Below are 20,100 nucleotides of genomic sequence, written 5' to 3'. Positions count from 1 at the left end.
YCTGCATATGGGGAAAAGGTATTTTGGGGCATTTTTGTAATGAGTGTGGCTTCTTCCAACAATGTCTGCAGCTAAAGTTTGCAGAAGATACAAAGCAGGGATTGGGATAAGTCCCTCTTGATTTGGGGCATGGTGAGAAACAAAGATCTTTCCTGCTGCCTTATATTAAATGTGCTCACAAAGTGGGGTCTGTCAGCTGGCTCACAAATGGATTCTAATATACTGAGAAATATGGAAAATAACAAAATGTTGGCGTTTCTGATCCTAAATAACAACTGCCCAGTGTTAAATGTTGGAACAAGGCAGAATTGGCTGCTCTGGGCAGAATAAGAAGGCCTTGGCCTGCTAAAGGTTGTGACAATGACTTTCCTAAAGCCTAACAGGAGAAACAGGAGTGTAATTAATTAAATTTGGGATGGGAATGGAGCATTCCATAGCAATTCCAGCCCTGCTGTGTGTGTTGGGGATCACCAAGGAGCCATGTGGCGCACTGGGGTGATGGAGAAAGTTCCAGAAATGTTCTGATGGCACCAGAAATGTTCTGATGGCACCAGAAATGTTCTGCCCCAAAGGGCTGGCAGTCCTGACCCTACTGAGGAGGGCACAAACCCCAATCCTGGTGGTGGGAATCCCATGGCAAGGCTCCTGGATGGGAAGGGATGGGATTGGCAGGAGGTTCTGTGCTCTGCCTCTGCAAAGAGAAAGTGCCCCTTTCACTCCTCCACGTTGCTCCCAGCTCCTGCTTCTCCTCTCCCTATAAAATCTCCTGTTTTGGGATCACTGTCTGCGGCAGGAGCTGCACGATGGTGCTGGGCCCGGCACTGGAGCCCAGTTTGTAATCCTCACTGCCCGTGCTGGCAGAAGGAGATGGAAGGGATGCCTCAGGAGATGCTGTGAGAGAAAAGAACCAGAATTAATGATGTGGGCTGGGATGGTGTTCCAGAGAAATCAGCAAAGCATTCTACAAAGCAAGGAGCAGGAGCTTAGGGGATGCTGGCACATCCTTCTCTCCTGGTCTGGGGTGGACAAATGGACGTGGAATGGTTCTTGTCAGTGTYTGGCACTTGGGAAATGTCCAAATCCTTCCTCTCCTGGTCAGGGAGAACTCAAACTGCAGCCCCACTGCACCTCATTTACAGAGCACAATGTTTCCCTAAACTCCTTTGCTCTAAAGGGGCTTAAAAACAAAATAAAAGCACCCTAAAATACATGATGCCAATATTTATACAGCTGAGAAACAGCAAAATACACTGCAGGAGGTGTATGATTGTACCTGGCAGGGGAAGGGAAACTCTGAGTGCCAAACATGGGGTTACATGGCACTGGTTGTTAAATTACAGCTCCTGTTCCACTTTCTTTTTCCTAACAGCACAGTCCCACAGGGGAGAAATCCCTTAACCAGCTTCCTACAAGGAAGAAATCCCTTAACCACAGTCCTACAGGGGAGAAATCCCTTAACTACAGTCCTACAGGGGAGAAATCCCTTAACCACAGTCCTACAGGGCAGAAATCCCTTAACCATGGTCCTGTAGGGGAGAAATCCCTTAATCATCATCCTACAGGGGAGAAATCCCTTAACCACAGTCCTACAGGGGAGAAATCCCTTAATCATGATCCTACAGGGGAGAAATCCCTCAACCAACACTCCAGCATGGCCCAGGGTGGCTCAAGGTGGTCTTGTGTTCAGATCATATGGTTTGGCAACCTTTTGAACTTAAAGAAAATAAAGAAATAAACTTAAAGAACTTAAATTAAATTCACTTAAATAAACTTTTTTTTTTTTTCTCAACTTTCTCCTGCCCAGTCCTCCTGGTTGCACTGACACTAATTATGTAAAAATGGGCTGTAAATACAGTAAAAATGGGCTGTAAATATGGTAAAACTGGGCTTAAAATACCTAAAGAAATAAACTTAAAGAACTTAAATTAAATTCACTTAAATAAACTTATTTTTTTCTCAACTTTCTCCTGCCCAGTCCTCCTGGTTGCACTGACACTAATTATGTAAAAATGGGCTGTAAATATTGTAAAAATGGGCTGAAAATAATGTAAAAATGGGGTGTAAATATAGTAAAAATGGCTTATAAATATGGTGAAAAATGGTCTGTAAATACAGCAAAAATGGGCTGTAAATACAGTAAAAATGGGCTGTAAATAATGTAAAAATGGGCTGAAAATACTGGGAAAAATAGGCTGAAAATAATCCAAAAATGGGCTCTAAATACAGTAAAACCAGGCTGTAAATATGGTTAAAATGAGCTGAAAATCAAGTAAAAATGGCTTCTAAAGATGATAAGAACAGGCACATACGGTTTGGAGCAGYGTGAATCACAGAGCTCATGTTGCTTTGCAGGACGTGCCCTGGCAGCGGCTCCAGGTTGAGGTTGGGAGGTCCTGACTGGTACTGGAGATCAGCAGTGGTTCCTGCAAAAGGAATGGGAAGAGAAATCATTCCCTGCATAGTTCCTCACAAGCCAGATGCTCTGGGATGGATTCTTTCATGCAGAAACCCTCTGTGGGTGAAGGTTAATGGCTCATCTTCGCTTCCTTCCTCTTTGCTCTCAGCCTCTCTCTGTCCAGGAACAGCCTCCCGGGATGTTTGGGGTTTCAGCTGATCTTTTCTGGCTGGGGCTGTGTCCCAGTTGCTGTTCTTATCGAGGTTTCCAGTATAAAAATTATCACTTTTGCATGTTGCTAAGAAAAAATGTGATGCCTCCCTTGACCGGCCTCAGTCAGCCAGGAGGCCTGAGTTGAGTGCTGCATCACAGAGTGAATCGTTTGCTATAAATCTTAACACTCGATTTTGAAATTGGAAAATCGGAAATCGGAAATGGGAAATTGGAAATGAGAAATCGGAAATAGGAAATCAGAAATGGGAAATCGGAAATGGGAAATCAAATGGGAAATTGGAAATCGGAAATTGGAAATCTTTCTAGCTGATTTTCAGAGCTTAGATGGAAAGGAATAGCTCTGGGATTGGGCTGGAGTGAGCCTTGGTCAAACTGCAGTTTATAAAATGGTTTGGGTTGGAATGGACTGGGMAGGAACATCTTCCACTGTCCCAGGGTGTTCCAAGCCCCATCCAGCCTGGCTTTGGACACTTCCAGGGATCCAGGGGCAGCCACAGCTGCTCTGGGCACCCATGCCAGGGCCTCCCCACCCTCCCAGGGAACAATTCCATCCCAATATCCCATCCAAACCCACTTTCCTCCACTTTAAAACCACATCCCCCTGTCCCTTTTCCCACCCATCCCCAAAAAAAACCCCAAACCACGCCACAAAACCCTAGACAACCCCATATTCTCACCTCCCAGCAGCATCTCCTGCAGCAGGCTGTCAATCCTGGCCACACCAAAAAGTTTCACGAACTGCACCTGCTCGATCATGTGCCAGGTGATGCTCTGCAGGGGCGGCAGCAGCAGCAGGATGTCGCTGAAGCGCCCGCGACAGTCGTACTGCCGGTCGTTGATGTAATCCTCCAGGTTCACCTGTACCTGGAAACGCATGTTCTTCACCTTGCCAGGCTCGCTCAGCCCTTTGCAGTCTGGGGGAGAGGGGAAAATGGGGTTAAGGGATGGTTTGTGGAAGGAATTGGTGCCCTGGAGGGAATGAGTGGAGGAGATGGCAGTGAGGTTGTGACAGTCCCCAGGATCAGCTGGGAGGTTGGGCTGGAGAGCTGTACATCCCACAGGGAACAGGGGACAGTGGGGGGATTGGAGGGGAAACGGGAATTGGAGGGGAAAAAAGAATTGGAGGAGAAACAGAAACTGGAAGAGAAACAGGAATTGGGGGGGTACAGAAATTGGAGGGGAAACAGGAATTGGAGGAGAAACAGAAATTGGAGGGAAAACAAGAATTGGAGAGGAAACAGAAATTGGCAGGGAAACAGAAATTGGAGGGGAAACAGTAATTGGAGAAAACTTAAAGGAAATTTCCTTCCAATTTGTCTGAAGGAAAACTGTAATTTGAAGGAAAATAAGAAAATGGGACCTTGCTTCTCATGGAAATGTCTGCCTGCTGCAACTAGAGGATGGGAAAAATTTATATGTTACAATATTTATCCTTCCAAGGAAACAGCCTGGAAATTTTCCCCTGAAAACTTTGAGTCACAAACACCACTGAATCCACACATTTTTAGTGCCTTTGAGTTGTGATTACACTCACTGCAGCATCAAGTTTTTGTGTTGCTCTCCTGCCTGTGACCTCTGCTCAATCCTTTTCCTTAAGGACCTCCGGTCCAGCTTTGCTTAAGCATAAATAAATAAATACAATATAAATAAATAAATAGATAGATAAATAAATAAATAGATAGATAAATAAATAAATAAATAAATAAATAAATAAATAGATAAATAAATGTGCCTCTGGGTCAGGTGAAGTGCTGGGATTTGTATCTTTTCTCTCCTGCCTCTGCTGTTACCTAAACCTGAGATTTCTGGATCACTGCACCATTTCCTTCACTGTCTGCAGAGAATCCACAGGCACCACATTTTCGGGATCGTAGTGCCAAAAAGAGGGAATAAAGTAGAAGCACGAAGCTCTGAGGACATTCCTGCTCGTTAGCATGGMTGAACTTCACTCCTGGAGAGCTTCACACCTGCTCCTTGCAGCTGAAAGCTCAGCACCTCCCTGTCACATCGATCCAGAGCTGCACAGRGACACCCATCAGCTGAGAAGGTGATTTGTCAAAATCAATTCTGCAACACCAGCCTTACTCTGCACACAGCAGGCCTTGCTGAGCCGAAGTTCATCGTGTTCCTAAAACTCCTGTGCCTTGATTTTAAATCAGTGAATGCAGAAAAAAACCCTTCAATTATTGGAAAATACTCGGATTTCTCCACGATAAAAGATAAAAGGGTTGGGACTGTTCTCCCACCTCTCCTCTGAGCTCCTGGGAGATGCACACTGGAGCCTGGGCTGAGGAAGAGCCCTCTGTGGTTCTGGAATGAGACCCAGCAAAGTTTCCAAACGAGCTGTGGTTCTCYTCTGCATTCCCCTGTTCCCCATCCCGGGGGGATCAGCCCTGCCCTGGCTTCCAGCAAGAGCCATTAGCAGCTCCCTGCCATTTCTGGGCACTCTGAGCAGCCCAGCTCTCTGTGGTTTCTGCTGGAGCTCTCTGCACTCTGATGGATGCTCAGCATCGCTGCTCCATTGTCTTTTTGTGTCTATCCATAATTAAAACAAGCACACGTGTCCTTCATGGTCACCTCCTGCTTTTCAGGCTGATGGATTCTCCCAAAGCCAAGCTCCTGAAGCTGCCCAGCTCCTCCAGGGCCTGCAGAGCCTTGCACACCAGCCTGGCTGGAGTTCATATTTWCTAAAGAGTAAAATACTCAAGAGTAAAACACCTTTTCTAACTGAAAACTGCACTGCTGAGTACTGCTCATTGCAGAACAGGCAGGGTAAATGCAGAGCTGCTCCCAGGGGATTTTCTGGTTGTTGGAGAGCCCCCAGCTCCTTGGCAAGCAGGAGGAACCTCACCTGGGTCGAAGAAGATGATGGCTTTGAGGCAGGCGTACTCGTTGTCGTCGATCTGGATGTCCCGCAAGGGCTTCACCAACTCGTCCAAAATTCTGGTGGCCACACGGGCGATTTCCAGCTCTGGGCAGTGCATTGGGATGATGAAATCATTCCCTGGGAACACAAGAGGAATTCCCCATCAGGGTTTGGCTCTAGTTCTGGTCTCACCCAAGGAGGGTGCCTGACAGTCCCAGTGCCATTTGCAGCAGATTTCCAGCCTGCAGCTCCATCATCTGATCCAGGAGGGGGAAGCCAGGCCTGGATCTCATTCCCTGCTCCTTATTTATCCCATCTGCACGTCAGCACACCCACACTGTGCACACAGCCTGCTCCACGTTCTGCTCTGCTTTGCCCTCTGTCKCATCGAGCATCTGTTTGTAAGCACTGTTGCATCTTTATTTTTGGTGGGTTTTCTTTTCCCGAACAACATTATCCCTCTCTCTTTTCTTCAGTGAGAGCCTTTCAGGATCAGTATTCTTATTTTTCCAAGCACAATCTCCCCTGTGGTGGCAGAGAGCTACATGAAAAGGAAACACCTGTTTGCAGTGGAATTTTTAAYAGACTTTTGTGCTAAGTTTTGAAGCATCCATACCCAAATATCTCATTGCTTGTGCTTGGCAATTTCAGGCACAAAACCAAGGCAGCCCAGTTTGAGATGCCATTTAAATACTGGGGGTTTCTCATGCACAATTTCAAAGCAGTGAGGGCAGAGTTATAAAAATCCCACTGAATTTACTTGCTCCTTTTTACCCTTCTCTCAGAGTCTCCACTCAGACGTTCAGCCCACGCCTGGGGGATTTTCAGAGGGGATTTCAGGGAGGCAGAATGATTGGGAATGACTTGGGAGGGGTGAATTATAAAAGCAGGGGTGTGTTTCTTTACTTTACCTAATAGCAGAAAATCAGTGTAAGGTATGGACCTCTTGGCCACCCCCAGGAGCAGATGTTCCCCTGCGTGGGCTCTGAGCAAGGCAACCTGCAGGAGGCACAGGAGAAAGATAAAATTATATTTGTAAAGCAAAATAATTAATTTGCAAAGCAAAGAGAAAAAAAAAAAGTGCTGAGCTGTTGCAGTTTAATTAAGCCAAATTTGGTGCTTGCTTAGATCTGGCAGAGATAAAGTTCTGTTAAGGGCTAGAAAATATCAGTGTTGTTCACTTTGAGAAGTGCTACACTTATGGCAAACTAAATAAAAAACTGTTTTCAACTAAAAGAGCAAAGAGAAGCTTGAGCAGTTCGAGTTTTTAGGAAATAAACAGATTCTATATTCAACTATTGGGTATCATTAATGAAAAAATCAGTCTGCATTTTTTACAGTTGGAGTGACCAACTCTGTATTTTTGTGGGGATATGGCTACTTATCCTTATTATCTTTTATTCTTTGTCTTTATTGCGTTATCTTTATTTTATATTTTATTTTAATTCATTTTATTTCATTTCATTTTATCTTATTTTATTTCATGTTATTTTATTTTATTTCAAGTTACGTTATTTTATTTCATTTTATTTTATTTCATTTCATGTTACGGGGTTTTTTGTGTTATTTTATGATATTTCATTTTATGTTATGTTATTTTGAATTGTTATTTTATATTATCTTGTCCCCTTGGCCTTCATGACCCTTTCTCTGCTGTCACTTTCTTGCCCTGCACAAGGTGATCCCACTGTCAATGCCGGATTCTCCCGTGAAATTTCCAGCTGGGAATTCCTTCCCAAGGCAGGGATTTTCAGGGAAGAACCACTTCCATCCATACCTGGTCATCGAGGGGCAGCTCACAGAAGGCTGGGATGTATTTTGCCCACTCCACCAGCACCAGGAGCTGCTGTTTCATGGACTCGCACACGTCGTTGATGGTGGCCACCTTCTTCATGGCGATGTCTGCGCTGTGCACGGGGCTCAGCGATAAATACTGCCAGAGAAACCAGCCAGGCGTGTTGGGAACACATCAGTGCCTCTTTCCCCCTCCTCCAGGGCAAGAATTCATCCCAGGAGGGCCCTGATGAGATATCCCCGCCGTGGTTTTACATTCGAGGGTGAGACACAGCCATGGAGCATCTTCCACGAGGTGGTGCTCAGTCCCAGCGCACACCCAGCCCTCCTCCGCCTCCTCTCCAGGCAGGAGAAAAATTCAGCACAAAATTCAGCACAAAATTCAGCACAAAATTCAGCACAAAATTCACGTTCCCATTCCCAGCAGGAGTCAGAAACTCCGTGTCTCAGCTTCCCATCAATCACTCCAGCTGGCCAAACGCACAAAATGCATCCAGCCTCGCTCCTCCACGCTGCTCTCAGGGACACAAAACTCCTGTTTTGATCTCTGAAGGGCTGCGTGGCAGGGGGAGGGTTAAAAAAGCATCGTTTTTGAAAAGGAAGTGGGCTCATTGCTGCGTGTAACGTGCAACATCTGGGCCATATGTTTCAGTGGAGAAAGGGTATTTGTATAAGAATTTAAAGGAYGCTCAGGGTGAAATTTATGGCRGAGYATGGAATAAAAAAGMAATCRGCCTCAGCTRAAACCTGGCGGATTTATTCACATTRTTTTTCTGCCCTAAAATTRTTATCCTGATAAAGAAGTTACAAGGAAAGCTACAATCAACAATGACTGGAATATTTTTTTCAGAGCAGGACAGAGAGTGCAGCAAGGAAGGATAAAACTGTGAATACAGTGAGTTTTTAGGGGTGCAGTGACAATTTAGGCTGGGGGAATGGGGATCTGGGGTCTGCAGCATCCCCAGCCCTCAGAATTTCAGTTTTGTATCTCCCACCGAGTGCTGCAGCTGCTCCCTGCAGGATGTGTTGCCTTGATAATGGATTTTTCCTGTCTGCTTTCAGATATTTTACATTTTCCTCCCTGTGGGATTGTGCAGGAGCCATCCGAGGGCAGGGAAAACATCCAGCCCTGGTTGGTTCAGCAGGCTGGAATTKCTGAGGCCACAACCCCRTTTGGAGAGCTGTCCCCAYGTGTCCCCACATGTCCTGTCCTACCTGCTGTGCCATGGCCTCAGCCTGGGTGAGGACATTGATGGAGAGGGAGCCGTTGTCCTCATAGCTGCTCCTGCGGATGCTGATCCTGTCACGCTCGTTCTGCACGGCTGGAATGAGAGAGAGGAGCTTGTGTTAGTGAAAAAATCCCAGTGAGAGAATCCCAGTGAGAAAATCCCAGTGAGAGAATCCCAGTGAGAGAATCCCAGTGAGAAAATCCCAGTGAGAAAATCCCAGTGAGAGAATCCCAGTGAGAGAATCCCAGTGAGAGAATCCCAGTGAGAAAATCCCAGTGAGAGAGAATCCCAGAGCTTGTGTCAGTGAAAAAATCCCAGTGAGAGAATCCCAGTGAGAAACTCCCAGTGAGAAAATCCCAGTGAGAGAATCCCAGTGAGAGAATCCCAGTGAGAGAATCCCAGTGCTGGTGTCAGTGAGAGAATCCCAGTTTGAGAAACCCAGTGAGAAAATTCCAGTGCTTGTGTCAGTGAAAAACTCCCAGTAAGAGAATCCCAGTGTGAAAATTTAGTGCTGGTGTCAATGAAAAACTCCCAGTGAGAAACTCCCAGTGAGAAAATCCCAATGCTTGTGTCAGTGAGGAAACCCCAGTGAGAGAATCCCAGTGAGAAACTCTCAGTGCTCCCAAAAAACAGCCTCAGGCTCCATCAGCCCTGCTCCATCAGGGAGCAGAAGGGATGGATTGCTCTTCAGCAGCTTTTTTTTGCAACCCAGTCTCCAGTCTGCTACCATCAAGAGAAACAGCAGCAGAGAAAAAAAAAAAAAAAAAAGGAGAATTTAGACTTAACCCAGCCTGTTTTCAGTGTTGGTTTCTCCCCCAAGCCCTCTTGCCTCTGTCCAGCAGCTCAGGTATGGGGAAGGAGCCTGAACACAGAGGCAGAGTTTTCCTGACAGCTCACAGATCCTGGCTACAAACAGCTCAGAAAAAGGCACTCCAGGCACTTAAAGCAGAGGGAGCAGGAAGATTTACCATGTGGTGAAAGCACAGCACATCCCTCCTCCTTCATCCAGCAATCCCAGWCTCCTTTGGTTTTATTTCGGGGGAATGACTCAAACTGAGCTGCCAAAGCACGGCTTGCTCTGTGCTTTAACCCCTTGGGTGCAGAACAGGGTGGGTTTGTCTCAAAAGTGGCCACTGGAAAAGATTTTTTCCATCAATTATTATTTTTTTTTCTCTGCAAAATCAGAGAGGTTATTTGGCTGTCCTTCTTTTGAGGCTTTGCCTTGCTGCTGGGTCTTTTAGAGTATCACTTTTTTCACTCATTCCTGGGAATCCATACAAAAGAAAAACGTGGGCACTACTTTGCACAATTTGAGGGAAGATTTATTTTTTTCTTTTGCTAGCTCATGTCCAACCACTGTTCTGTTTTCCTAACCGGCCTCTGATGAGAGGCCAACAAAGTGAAAGGGCACAAAACAAGTATCAGTGACAAAAATCAATGCCTCCCCTTATCGACAGGAGCCCAGTGTTTATTTTCCAAGATCTGGGGCTCAGCCTTGCTGTCAGTCAGGATCAGCTCGTGGGGATCTGACTTTGTAMCTCGGAGCCAACCTTGCCTGCAAAGGGCTGGGTGGGTTCATGCATTTCTGAAAAGTGCCACAAACAAACATATTCCTGAACGTTTTCAGGCTCTGGACACTACAGAGAGGCAATTTGTCACCAATTTAGAGAAAAAAAACATTCCCACCTGAGACAGAAGCAGAAGTTGCYTTCTGCATGAGGAGGGGTCAGTGAGGGATGCCCCTGGCTTGAAGGTAAAGGGAATTATAGGAACCAGAATYTCGACCTTTCAGGGGTTTTAAAGGTCCACCAGAAAGGTGAGTGGCAGCATCCAGCACTCAGGAGAAACCAGCCTGACCCCATCTGTGCCATCACGGATTATTTTGGAAGATCCCCATCCAAACTCTTACCCCTGGATTCACACCAAGTGCTCTCAGGGCACTCTCTTTGCCTGCTTACACAAAAAGGTGCAAGTTCTGCCTTTCCAGCTGAGTTCTAGATAAATCTACAGACCTGGCACTCATGACAGACCCCTCCATGAGGCCTCAGCCTGKTTTTCCCCTGAGTGTTTTCACATTTCAGCATTTCCCTCACGCTCTGACAAAGCTCAATCTCCCAGTTCGAGTGGAGGCACAGCCCACCTTTCTCAAGGTGATCAGGGTGTTATTGCTGAAGCACCCGGGATGGGGTGGAATTAGACACAAAAGGGAGTTAATGTTTCACCTGCCACAAAAATTAATCTATCACCGTGCAGCGATTCTATTGCTGTATTTATTGTGTTTGGCAAAGGGAAGGGATGGGTCACTCCTGGGAGTGCTGGGCTCAGCTGGGATCTTGGCTTTGCTGTCGATAAAACCCAACAAATCTGCAGGAAGGACTAAAATCCCAGTGCTGGATTGGCAATGTGGGGATAACAGGCACAGAGGAGGGAGGAGGGAGGTCCATGTGTATGGCACTCGCTGGGACTTGCAGTGTTTTCACTGACAGATTTACTCCTCCTGCTGCCTGATTAATTTATATCCACAAATAATCCTTTTTTCCCTGAGCTACCTCAGATTTTGTAGGTGTGGTGTGTTTTATTCACAAATAAATCCCTGTGGTAGGCATACATTTAATCCTTTCATGGGCTTTGGGGCTGATTTATGACTATTGAAGGCAGAGAAGATCCTTTATCTTTTCCATCCTTCTTTGCAATAAACTGCAGTCCCCAGCCTTCTGAAAGCTGGCAGAAAAGATGTGCAAACAAGAGGTATGAAACAAGATAGAGGCCCTGTGAAACACTAATAAAACTGTCCTATAAACCTGTCCAATTTCACAATAATAAATTTAAAAAAACCTCCATCCTTCCCACTGTGCTGCAGCAGTGATACACCAATTCTTGTTACTTCTGCATAAAACTAAAGAAGTTCATGTGTATTCATAAATCACTTTGAAGGGGATGATAAGTTAAATATTAASCCCTCTTTTCCCTTTTTTTTCCACCTTCAAACTGAATCCTGACAGTGCAGTGCTGGCATTCCAAAAGGGTTCCAGGTTTTCAGGCACTCAGTGCTGTGTGAGGAGAGATGACCTGGCTCTCTGGAGAAATCACACCCTGCTGATTTATTCCAGGTTCAACATGATCTCATGGAGATGCTAAAAATAGCCTGCTGCTGTTTTCTTTGGCTGTTTGAGTACCTGGTGTTCTCCTCAGACACTGATGCTGCCCTGACCAAAAACCTGTCCCGTGGCATTGTGCAAGACAATAGAAATCAAAACTTGTGTGCAAGGAGAGAAAATCAGGGAGAGCAGCCAGAAAATCCCCTAAACACCCAGACCACTGTCTGGCACAGCCCCAGCCACAAAATAAGACAAAAGGAGGAAATTTCCGGCAAAAACCTTAAATCTTGATCGTGGAGGTGTTTCAGGAGATGAGGGGTTTGTGTTCAGGCAAGGCTTTTTCTCTCTCCTCATCCTAACTTTATGGCTGTTATTAAAGTGAATTATTTATTAAAATATGCAGTTGGGATAGGAGTGATGCTGAATGAGCTTTGTCTGTGGGGTGACTTTGCCTGGCAACACCTCCCATGGCACAGACAGCGACAGACACTCCCCCCCAGAGATGCTTCTGCCATGGGACGGTGGAAAGACTCCACCAAGGGATGCACAGGAAGGTTCAACTGTATCAATTGTCTGCTGTGAGCAGGAGGAATTTGGGAGGAGCCAGAGCCATAAAAGCAACTGCATCACTAATTTCTTGGTCTAGACTTCGGGGTTTTTTTAACTCTGCTTTTTACTGCTAGATTTTGAGGGCCTGGGACTTCCCAGAGACTTGGTTTTTGACGTTGGTTCCGGGGTTTTACTGTGCTTTTGGCTTTTGGGATCGCTTTCCTTGGCCCTAGCCTGCTTTTTGTCTTTTTGCTTCCCTCCTGCTGTGCTTTTGGCAGAACGTGGGCTGAACTTCGAGCTTCGTGTGCAGCGTCTGCCTCGCCCCGCTCCTTCGGCCAACCCAGCCACCTCCGTCTGTCCTGCCTCCGTCTGTCCCATCTCTGTCTGTCCTGCCTGATCCACCTGTCCAAGCCTGCCCACCTCCGACCCCTCCCGCCGCCACGATCCCCGCTGTGACTGTGTCCAGCCTCCCAGACCTGTCCGAGTGTCCACTCACCGTGTGTCCGGCATCCCTGTGCTGCAGGAGCCGCGCTTTTCCCAGACCACCCCCCAGTCCTGCAGCTTTCTCCCTCTGTCTCTCTTTCTCCCTGTCCCTTTTCCATTTTCCTTTCTTTGCTGTCTTTCCCATCCCTTTTTAGTGGTCACTTATTCTCGTTTTCGTTGCCAATGAACGGTTCTCAGATACAAAGTTGGTCTCGGTTGACTTCATTTCATTCTTGGCCATCCATCAATAAAAGAACTCCTCGCAGTTCCCTGTAGTTGGGGCAGTCCTGGTCCCTTCTAAGACTGGGATCGAATCCAGCCCATACAAACCAGGCAATCTAAAGATCCTGCTGATTATTTTCTCAGCTATTCCCGAGGAGCCTGCTCAGCGCCTCACCACCCTTCAGGGGGAAGGATCTTCTCCTAATATCCCACCTAAACCTCTCCTGACACAGTTTAAAGCCACTCAGACGTTTGTATCATATGGCTTTTTCTTTAGGAAGAAATTTCCCTTCTACCAGGCTACACAGTTCCTTGTACTTCCTTATTTACTAGAATTGTTTCCAAAAAGGAAAAAAAAATTAAAAGAAAATAAAAAGAAATATCCAAATGTGTCCCATCACGTCTTACAACACAGGAGGACTGGAAAAAAAAAAAAGCTCCCTGTGGATCCAAAACTCCCGTTTATCAGTCAGCTGTGCCAGGGAACAGCACGTTCCCCAAGGCTGGGAGCACAGACACCGAGCAGTGGGTCAGTGGGGCGCCCAAGGGTGACACAGCCCTGCTGACCCCACCCCAGGTGTGCTGTCACTGCCAGCCTGGGAAAAGGATCGTTCGCCGCTCCTTCCCCTGTGCCGAGGATAAATAATGCTGTCACCACACCCTGGAAACTCTGATCGTCCTTACAGGGGAATGAGCGCGGTGCCAGCGCTGCCACACGGAGCGGGGAGAGCGTGGATGTCACCACTGTCACCTCCCAGCACSAACTGCTGCACGCTCCCAAAGATTTCATACAAATATTTGTGCCCTCCAATTGCGCTCTGCCCAAGGCACGGCTTCTCCTATTCCCTAATRCTTCGCAATACCGTTTAATATTAATCTAGAACCGCCCAAAAGCAAACAGCCGTGTCCTTTTTGTGCACACAATTGTGCAAGAAGGTTTCTTTCCCAGCCCTGCACATGTGCCTGGGGTAGAGCTCCGGCCAGCTAAGCTCAGTTCTGCACAGCAGTTGCTCAAGGTGCTTTAAAACCTTCCTTGCCAAACACAGGAGCGTTTTCCGAGCCTCACAACCTGACTGAGCTCATAAAAAAGTCTCAAGGAATGTGACGATGTGGAACTTGAAATGAGTCATCTTCCATCGGGCTGCGCTCAGCGATGGAGCCATGAGCCAAGGTTTTATAACTTTTACCATAAGAACCCATAAAAATCCTGCTTCAGCTCAAAGAATAGATCTGATAACCAGATTTCAGCCTTTCCAAGCAGTGCAGTTTGCTGCATTGGCATTTGGCATGATCCCCATCTAGAACTGACCAGATCAGCTTCAATTTTTCATTTATTAATCCGAGCTCTGTTTATTTTCCATCTGCTGTATTTACTCCATTTCTCCTAAATTAAACCAGCCGGCACTTTTGCCTCATCCATGACTTATGCCAAATTTCAAGACACCCTTCCTCTCCAGGAAAACATATGGTCAGAACCTCGGAAAGATCATTTCATCACCAGTAAAAATCTTATGAATTACCAGAAATCGACAGCAAATTTCCCCCTTGGTTTCAGTGGAACCATGATTTCACCCCTTGGGTGAACTTGGTGGCATGGCAAGAAACTTTCAAGCTRCTTTCTGCCTCCCTCAGCTTTTAGCTGCTAGGAGGTTGGGAAACAGCACAGATGAAGGGTGAGGAGTGTGAAACCATCACTCAACTCCCTGTGCCTTGGGTGGGCTGGGCCACCACTTTGCCAAGCACTCAGTTTTCAAGGATAATCAGAATAAACCAGGATCATCCATGCCCTCCCAGTGTGCAGATCTGGGTGAGCAGAGACCAGAAGGGCTGTGATGGATCCCAGATTTCCCCAGGGAAAGCTGGATGTGACACAAGTGGGCTCTCTCCTGCTGAGCATTAGGCACTATAACAGAACTTCCTCCAGAAAGGGCACATYCTGGTGGCCCCTGGTACCCAAACCTACAATATTTCACCTCCTTTCTTAAATCAGCCCATGGGAAATGCAGCCAAACATGTCAACCCACATGGGATTGGCCCTTCAGAGCTGGTGCTGGTGCTGGCTCCACGATCACATCATAACCAAAGGGTTTGGCTCTGACTCACGTCCCTTCTTGAGGACACATGTGCCACCTCTGGGGACAGCTGAGTCACTGCTGTGACTCACAGAGCATTGCCCATGTGCCCTGTGCCATKGGAGAGGCTCCTTCTCCTGCAGGCACCATGCTCGTGCTGCCCTTTGCTCTGGCACGCAGCAATGTGAGCATCAGCCCAGCCAAACGCTCATCTGGAGTGGCTTTTGTGACACTGAGGGTGGCAGGTCCTGGCTGGGATTGGCACAGGTGGGGTGAGGAGTCACGCCAGTGGGATGGAGAGAGGGAATTGCTGCTGTAAAGCACTTAGGGACCTTCTCTGAGGAAGCCCATCCCTTTCCCAGTACTAAAACATCCCAAAAAGACCAGCCTCACAGGATAGGTGAATAATGTCACCTTGCTGTCATTGGAATTGAGATAAAATAGCAAATGGGGCTTTCAGCTGCACCAAAAAAATCTCTCTGTGTGACACAAAAGCATTATCTTTTCCAAGCTGCACTGCTGCTGCTCCCCACCATGCTCTGCAGCGGGCCAGGGCCCCAGACAGCAGCAGGCAGCTTTGGGATGTCCCTTTGCACCCACCTTCTTTCTTCATGCCGGCTCTGAAGCATTTCTTCAGCCTGCAGTACCTGCACTGGTTCCTCTTGTCTTTGTCTATCACGCACTGTCGGTTGAACCTGGAAAAGGGGAAACACAACATGGAGCAACCAGCCCGGCCTCTGCACCCCCCTCACCCAGAGCAGCCCCAAACACASCCCAAACACAGCCCCCTGAGCTCCACACTGCATGATCTTAGAGAAGAGTCTAAGATTTTTAAGAAATGGATTGAACTGACATTGTTCAGGCCCGACTCCCCCTGTTCTGCCAGCCGGGAATGTGGMGGCCTCAGACCACCCTCCCTGCAGGGATGGGCTGGCTTTGGCTCTAAAATCACCCCTGCGCTCTGGGAGAGTCTCCATCTCCATTTTCCCAACAGTATTTTTGTGTTTGGCACTGGGGTTTGTCTGATTTCAGTTGTTAACTATTCACAATTTGCACAGAACGAGCTGCCTTACAGGCCGCCAGCCCCGTGTGTCTGCAGCTTTGCTCTGAGGCACAAGGCCTCCCAATTCCTTCTCATTTTAATGGGATTTGGGAACCTTTTTCTGCCTCAGAGGTGGCCCAGGAGGCTGGGCAGTTTTCCCCGTGGCAGGTGAAGCAATGGAAGGGTAATCTTTCCACTCAGAGAAAAGTGGGCTACTCTGGGACCAGCAGGCTGTGAAAGCTGAGGCATTTCCCAGGGTGGTAAAAAGCAAAGGTACAAAAGCCCAAAAACTTCCAGAGGAATTCACATCTGTGATGAGCAGAGCTGCAAGCTGGGCTCACCAAATAAGGGCTTGCACACAAGCTTGGTTTGGATGCTGTGGATCCTCCCTGAGCTGCCAAATATCAGAGAGGTTTGTGGATTCCTGGGGAGAGGCAACAGCTCCGCTCCCACAAGACTGGGAACTGAAACGTCAAAGAAAACAGCAATAGTTGCCATCTCCTCCTGCATGAATCCTGCAGTTTGTGGGGTGAACACTGCTGTCACCTCAGGTGTTTTCCATGGCTGGTGTGCCCTGGAGTGGTGATGACACCAAGAACAAATAGGGTGACTCACATTGGAAAAATATGGAATGTCCTTTGAGGAGGAAGAGCTTTGGAACAGAAAGAAAACTTCCAGGTTTTAATTAGAGATAAAGGGCTCGAGTGTATTCAGGTTTGGGATTTCATTCCGCTTTCTCTTGYGCTAAAATAAACATCATTTTTTTCTAAGGTCAATCAAGATAACAGCTTTATAATTTATAGCCTCCTCCTGGCAAAAAAAACCCTCTCCCAAATGTATACCTGTTTGCCAAAGTGGATATGAATCATCTCTGGTGCACACTTATTTCTCAGAATGTTCATAAAATCATCACTGATAAGTCAAAACAAAACCAGACAAGATGTGAGAGTGGGTGTGAAGGTTTTGGAGGTGACAGACTCTTGGATGCTTGTGGGTTTTTACCAGGAAAAGCAAGAAATATGAAATCCCTGGAGCTCTGGTCCTTTGCCACCTTGGCTTTCCCCTGCTGGGCTGTGACGAGGTCGTGGCGTCACTCCACCCTCRGGGTCTGTGTTTATGTGTTTTACACATTGGCCAAACCTCAGGTTTTGGGTTGGACTCGARGCTCTCAAAGCTCTTTTCCAACCTGGTTATTTCTGTGATTCTCACGTCTCTGAGTTTCCCAAGATTTACGCCATGGGGAAAGCAGTGATGGAGAATTCACTCAATGCATTGCTCAGTGCCAAGGAAAGCCTCAGGGTCCAGGACAAGGTAGGACTGAATTTAGAGATAGGATTGAGTTTAAAGATAGGACTGAGTTTAGAGATAGGACTGAGTTTAGAGATAGGACTGAGTTTAGAGATAGGACTGAATTTAAAGATATGACTGAGTTTATCCCTCATAACCTAAACTGCAGCCCCTCTGTTGGCCTTCATGGCATGACAACTTGGCATTTGAGACAAGATCCCCCAATCCCCACCCCAAATAATTATTTCTCACACCCATAAATTGATTAATTGCAGCGGTGCCGGTACCTGCAGGAATAGACGTGGTTCTTGCGGACGCTCCTGCGGAAGAAGCCCTTGCAGCCGTCRCARCTGGAGGCTCCGTARTGTTTGCCRGTGGCTCTGTCCCCACAGATGGAGCACAGCGAGCTCACCCCGTTGGGGAGCAGGTTGGGGTTCACTGACTCRGCCCCGATGGTTTCTGCAGGCAGARAATGAGGACAGTGACACATCACACCTCCCTGTGAGGGAAACCTCTGAATTTATGGCCGTGCTCTTTCCAAACTCAGCTCCTTTGCTTCTGGTATTGGTGTTTTCCTTCATGTCAGTCACCAGAGAGATTTCAAGCTGCCTAACCCAAAATGCTTCTGAGAATTTATCAGTTATCACTGCTTTCCTGGGCAGATATGAAGGAACCTCACCTGGGTGTGAGTTTTATGTTCTTGAGGGATGGGGAGCCACCTTCTCAATGAGAAAGCTGAAGGATCCCTGGATCAAAGCTGGTGTCCACAGAAGAAAATATGAAAAAAACCTCATTAACCTGAATAGATAGAAGGTGGAGAAGAAACAGCAGAGGCAGAAAGGATGGAGTAGTTCATCCTTTGTTCTGTGCCACTGACAGAGGTGTTGAAGATAAAAGGTTGATCTTGAGAGTTCTTGTGCAGTTCTCTGGGAGGCAGAGATAGGAGCTTCCACAGGGATCCCTTCAGTTCTAGGTCTGGCCCCTGCTCTGAAATTCCCTCAGAAGAGCCTCATTGCTTTCCCCTAGAAAACAACTGAGGTGTGCAGGAAGATCAACATTCTAATTGGGGACCTAAAATCAGATCACATGAATGCCCCATGTCATGTTTCCATTTGCAGCCATTCATTTTTGGGGCAGGAATAGCTGTGCCTCTGCCTGCCCCGTGAACACTGCTGAAAACTCCCCTTGGAACCTCTCCCTCAGCYATAACCACCCAATTTCCTTAATTAGGAATCCTCCTAATTCAGGGAAGGAAAAAACAGGAGATCCTTGGGAAGAGGCAGCTGACAATGTTTGTATCTCTGTGTCTGTTTGCAGAGCCTGACCTGGCTCTCGCTGCAGGAGGGTTTTATGAATTTATCACACCTTTGGGAGCGTGTTCTGCTCTCCAGGGGCGCCCATYTCCTGTTCCAGTGACCTCGGAGAAATCCCCAGGACAAGACAYGTCCTGATGCGTTTCTGGGGTGGGACATCCTGGCAGCGGAGATGGGGAAAGCTCAGCTCAGCAGTTTCTTAGAGAAAACCACCCAGAGGGGAGGAATTGTCTGATCTGCCCAGAGAGAGTTTTCTGATCCATAGTGTATAAAAATAGCCCTGGGTAATCCACACACAAAATAGTCCTGGGTAATCCACACACAGAAATCTCCACGTATACACAGAGCGCGAGAGAAGGTTATATCTGTGTGCAAATACACATCAAAAAATTATAGTAAAAATATTTGCTGTGCAAGGAAAATTGTAATCAACCTCTCCCTGCCCCTCGCTCCCCCCCACCAAAAAAAAAAAAACAACAAACCAAAAATCCAGAGCCAATAAAGCTTTAGTTCTTCAAAAACTGGAAAATTTCTTAGTTAAGGCTGAGACTAAGACACTTTTAGCTAAGACTTCACTAATGCAAAATTCAGACTTCCCCTCACCCCTTAAAAAACCCTTTTGGTCCATATTTCCTTTCTGGTCTATGGATGAATAAATCAGTGGGATATAGCAGGATGGGAACAACATGACAAGAAAGGATGACAGCATCAAAATCGTTCTTAGGTCATAATGACAGGAATTGAGATTTGCTTCTTCCCAAAATCTGTGTAAGGTGCTTCCCACTCTGACATTTGTCAGGGAGTGGTACTTTCATCCTTTGGAAACCCTGTCTGTGTCAGAGGTGTTTAATGGCAATTTAGGTTAATTTTTAAGGTTGTGGGTTTTTTTTTTGTTTTTTGTTTTTTTTTTTTTACAATGACTCTTGATTTTATTTTAGTTAATAACTCAGTATTAAATGAACTGTACAGAATATTCCTTTGAGGATAACTGCACTGTTAAACATTTGGGCATCTGTTGTTCCATTTATTTTTTAAAGGAGAATGTGACCATAAACAAATGAGCTGAGTGTGCTGGTTTCCATTWAAAAAACTGTACAACCAAAATAAAGACAAGGTGGCCAATTTCCTCTTCACTCCACTCATGCTTTCTCTAGAACTCAGAGGAATCAAGCCAAGGTCAAGCAGTTTAGGTCTCCAATGGACCCTTAATCCTCCAGCTAGGTCCAGACTGTAAAATATTCCTGATGCTGGAAAATATTTACTCACCAGAAAATACTTATTTTTCCTTTATGTGAGTAGGATGTGAGAATCTGCTCACTGATTTAAGGAAGTAATTAACAATCTGGCCTTAAACCAGGTATTATTGGGGAGGAACCATGAGGGCTTGTGGAAATCAGCAAACCAAATTTTGCCCTCACTTATTTCCATGGAAGCACAAACAGAGCACCAGGGAGTTGGGTGGCTCTGGGTTAGGGCAGCTCCACAACTAAAAGTTCAAACCCTGCGAGGGAGCCAC

General features: G+C 46.6%; 1 protein-coding gene across 1 annotated transcript in view; it reads right to left on the bottom strand.

Annotated features, from left to right (window-relative positions):
• Positions 1-534: 534 nt before the first annotated feature.
• The window catches only part of LOC130583423 (hepatocyte nuclear factor 4-beta-like), a 29,452-nt gene continuing 9,886 nt past the window's right edge, over positions 535-20,100 (bottom strand). Inside the window, exons 4-12 of the mRNA XM_057382754.1 lie at positions 17,559-17,730; positions 15,543-15,637; positions 8,505-8,611; positions 7,273-7,428; positions 6,407-6,494; positions 5,481-5,633; positions 3,307-3,543; positions 2,310-2,423; positions 535-891 (exon numbers count right to left, since the gene is read on the bottom strand). Of these exons, the coding sequence (XP_057238737.1) occupies positions 755-891; positions 2,310-2,423; positions 3,307-3,543; positions 5,481-5,633; positions 6,407-6,494; positions 7,273-7,428; positions 8,505-8,611; positions 15,543-15,637; positions 17,559-17,730 (1,259 nt within the window). The 3' untranslated portion in view covers positions 535-754. The remainder of the gene's footprint in view (positions 892-2,309; positions 2,424-3,306; positions 3,544-5,480; positions 5,634-6,406; positions 6,495-7,272; positions 7,429-8,504; positions 8,612-15,542; positions 15,638-17,558; positions 17,731-20,100) is intronic.

Source organism: Malurus melanocephalus, unplaced genomic scaffold, assembly GCF_030028575.1.
Source record: "Malurus melanocephalus ecotype Western Australia unplaced genomic scaffold, MMel_1.1 scaffold_585, whole genome shotgun sequence".
Lineage (NCBI taxonomy): Eukaryota > Metazoa > Chordata > Aves > Passeriformes > Maluridae > Malurus > Malurus melanocephalus.
This window is presented reverse-complemented; position numbering and strand designations above follow the sequence as displayed.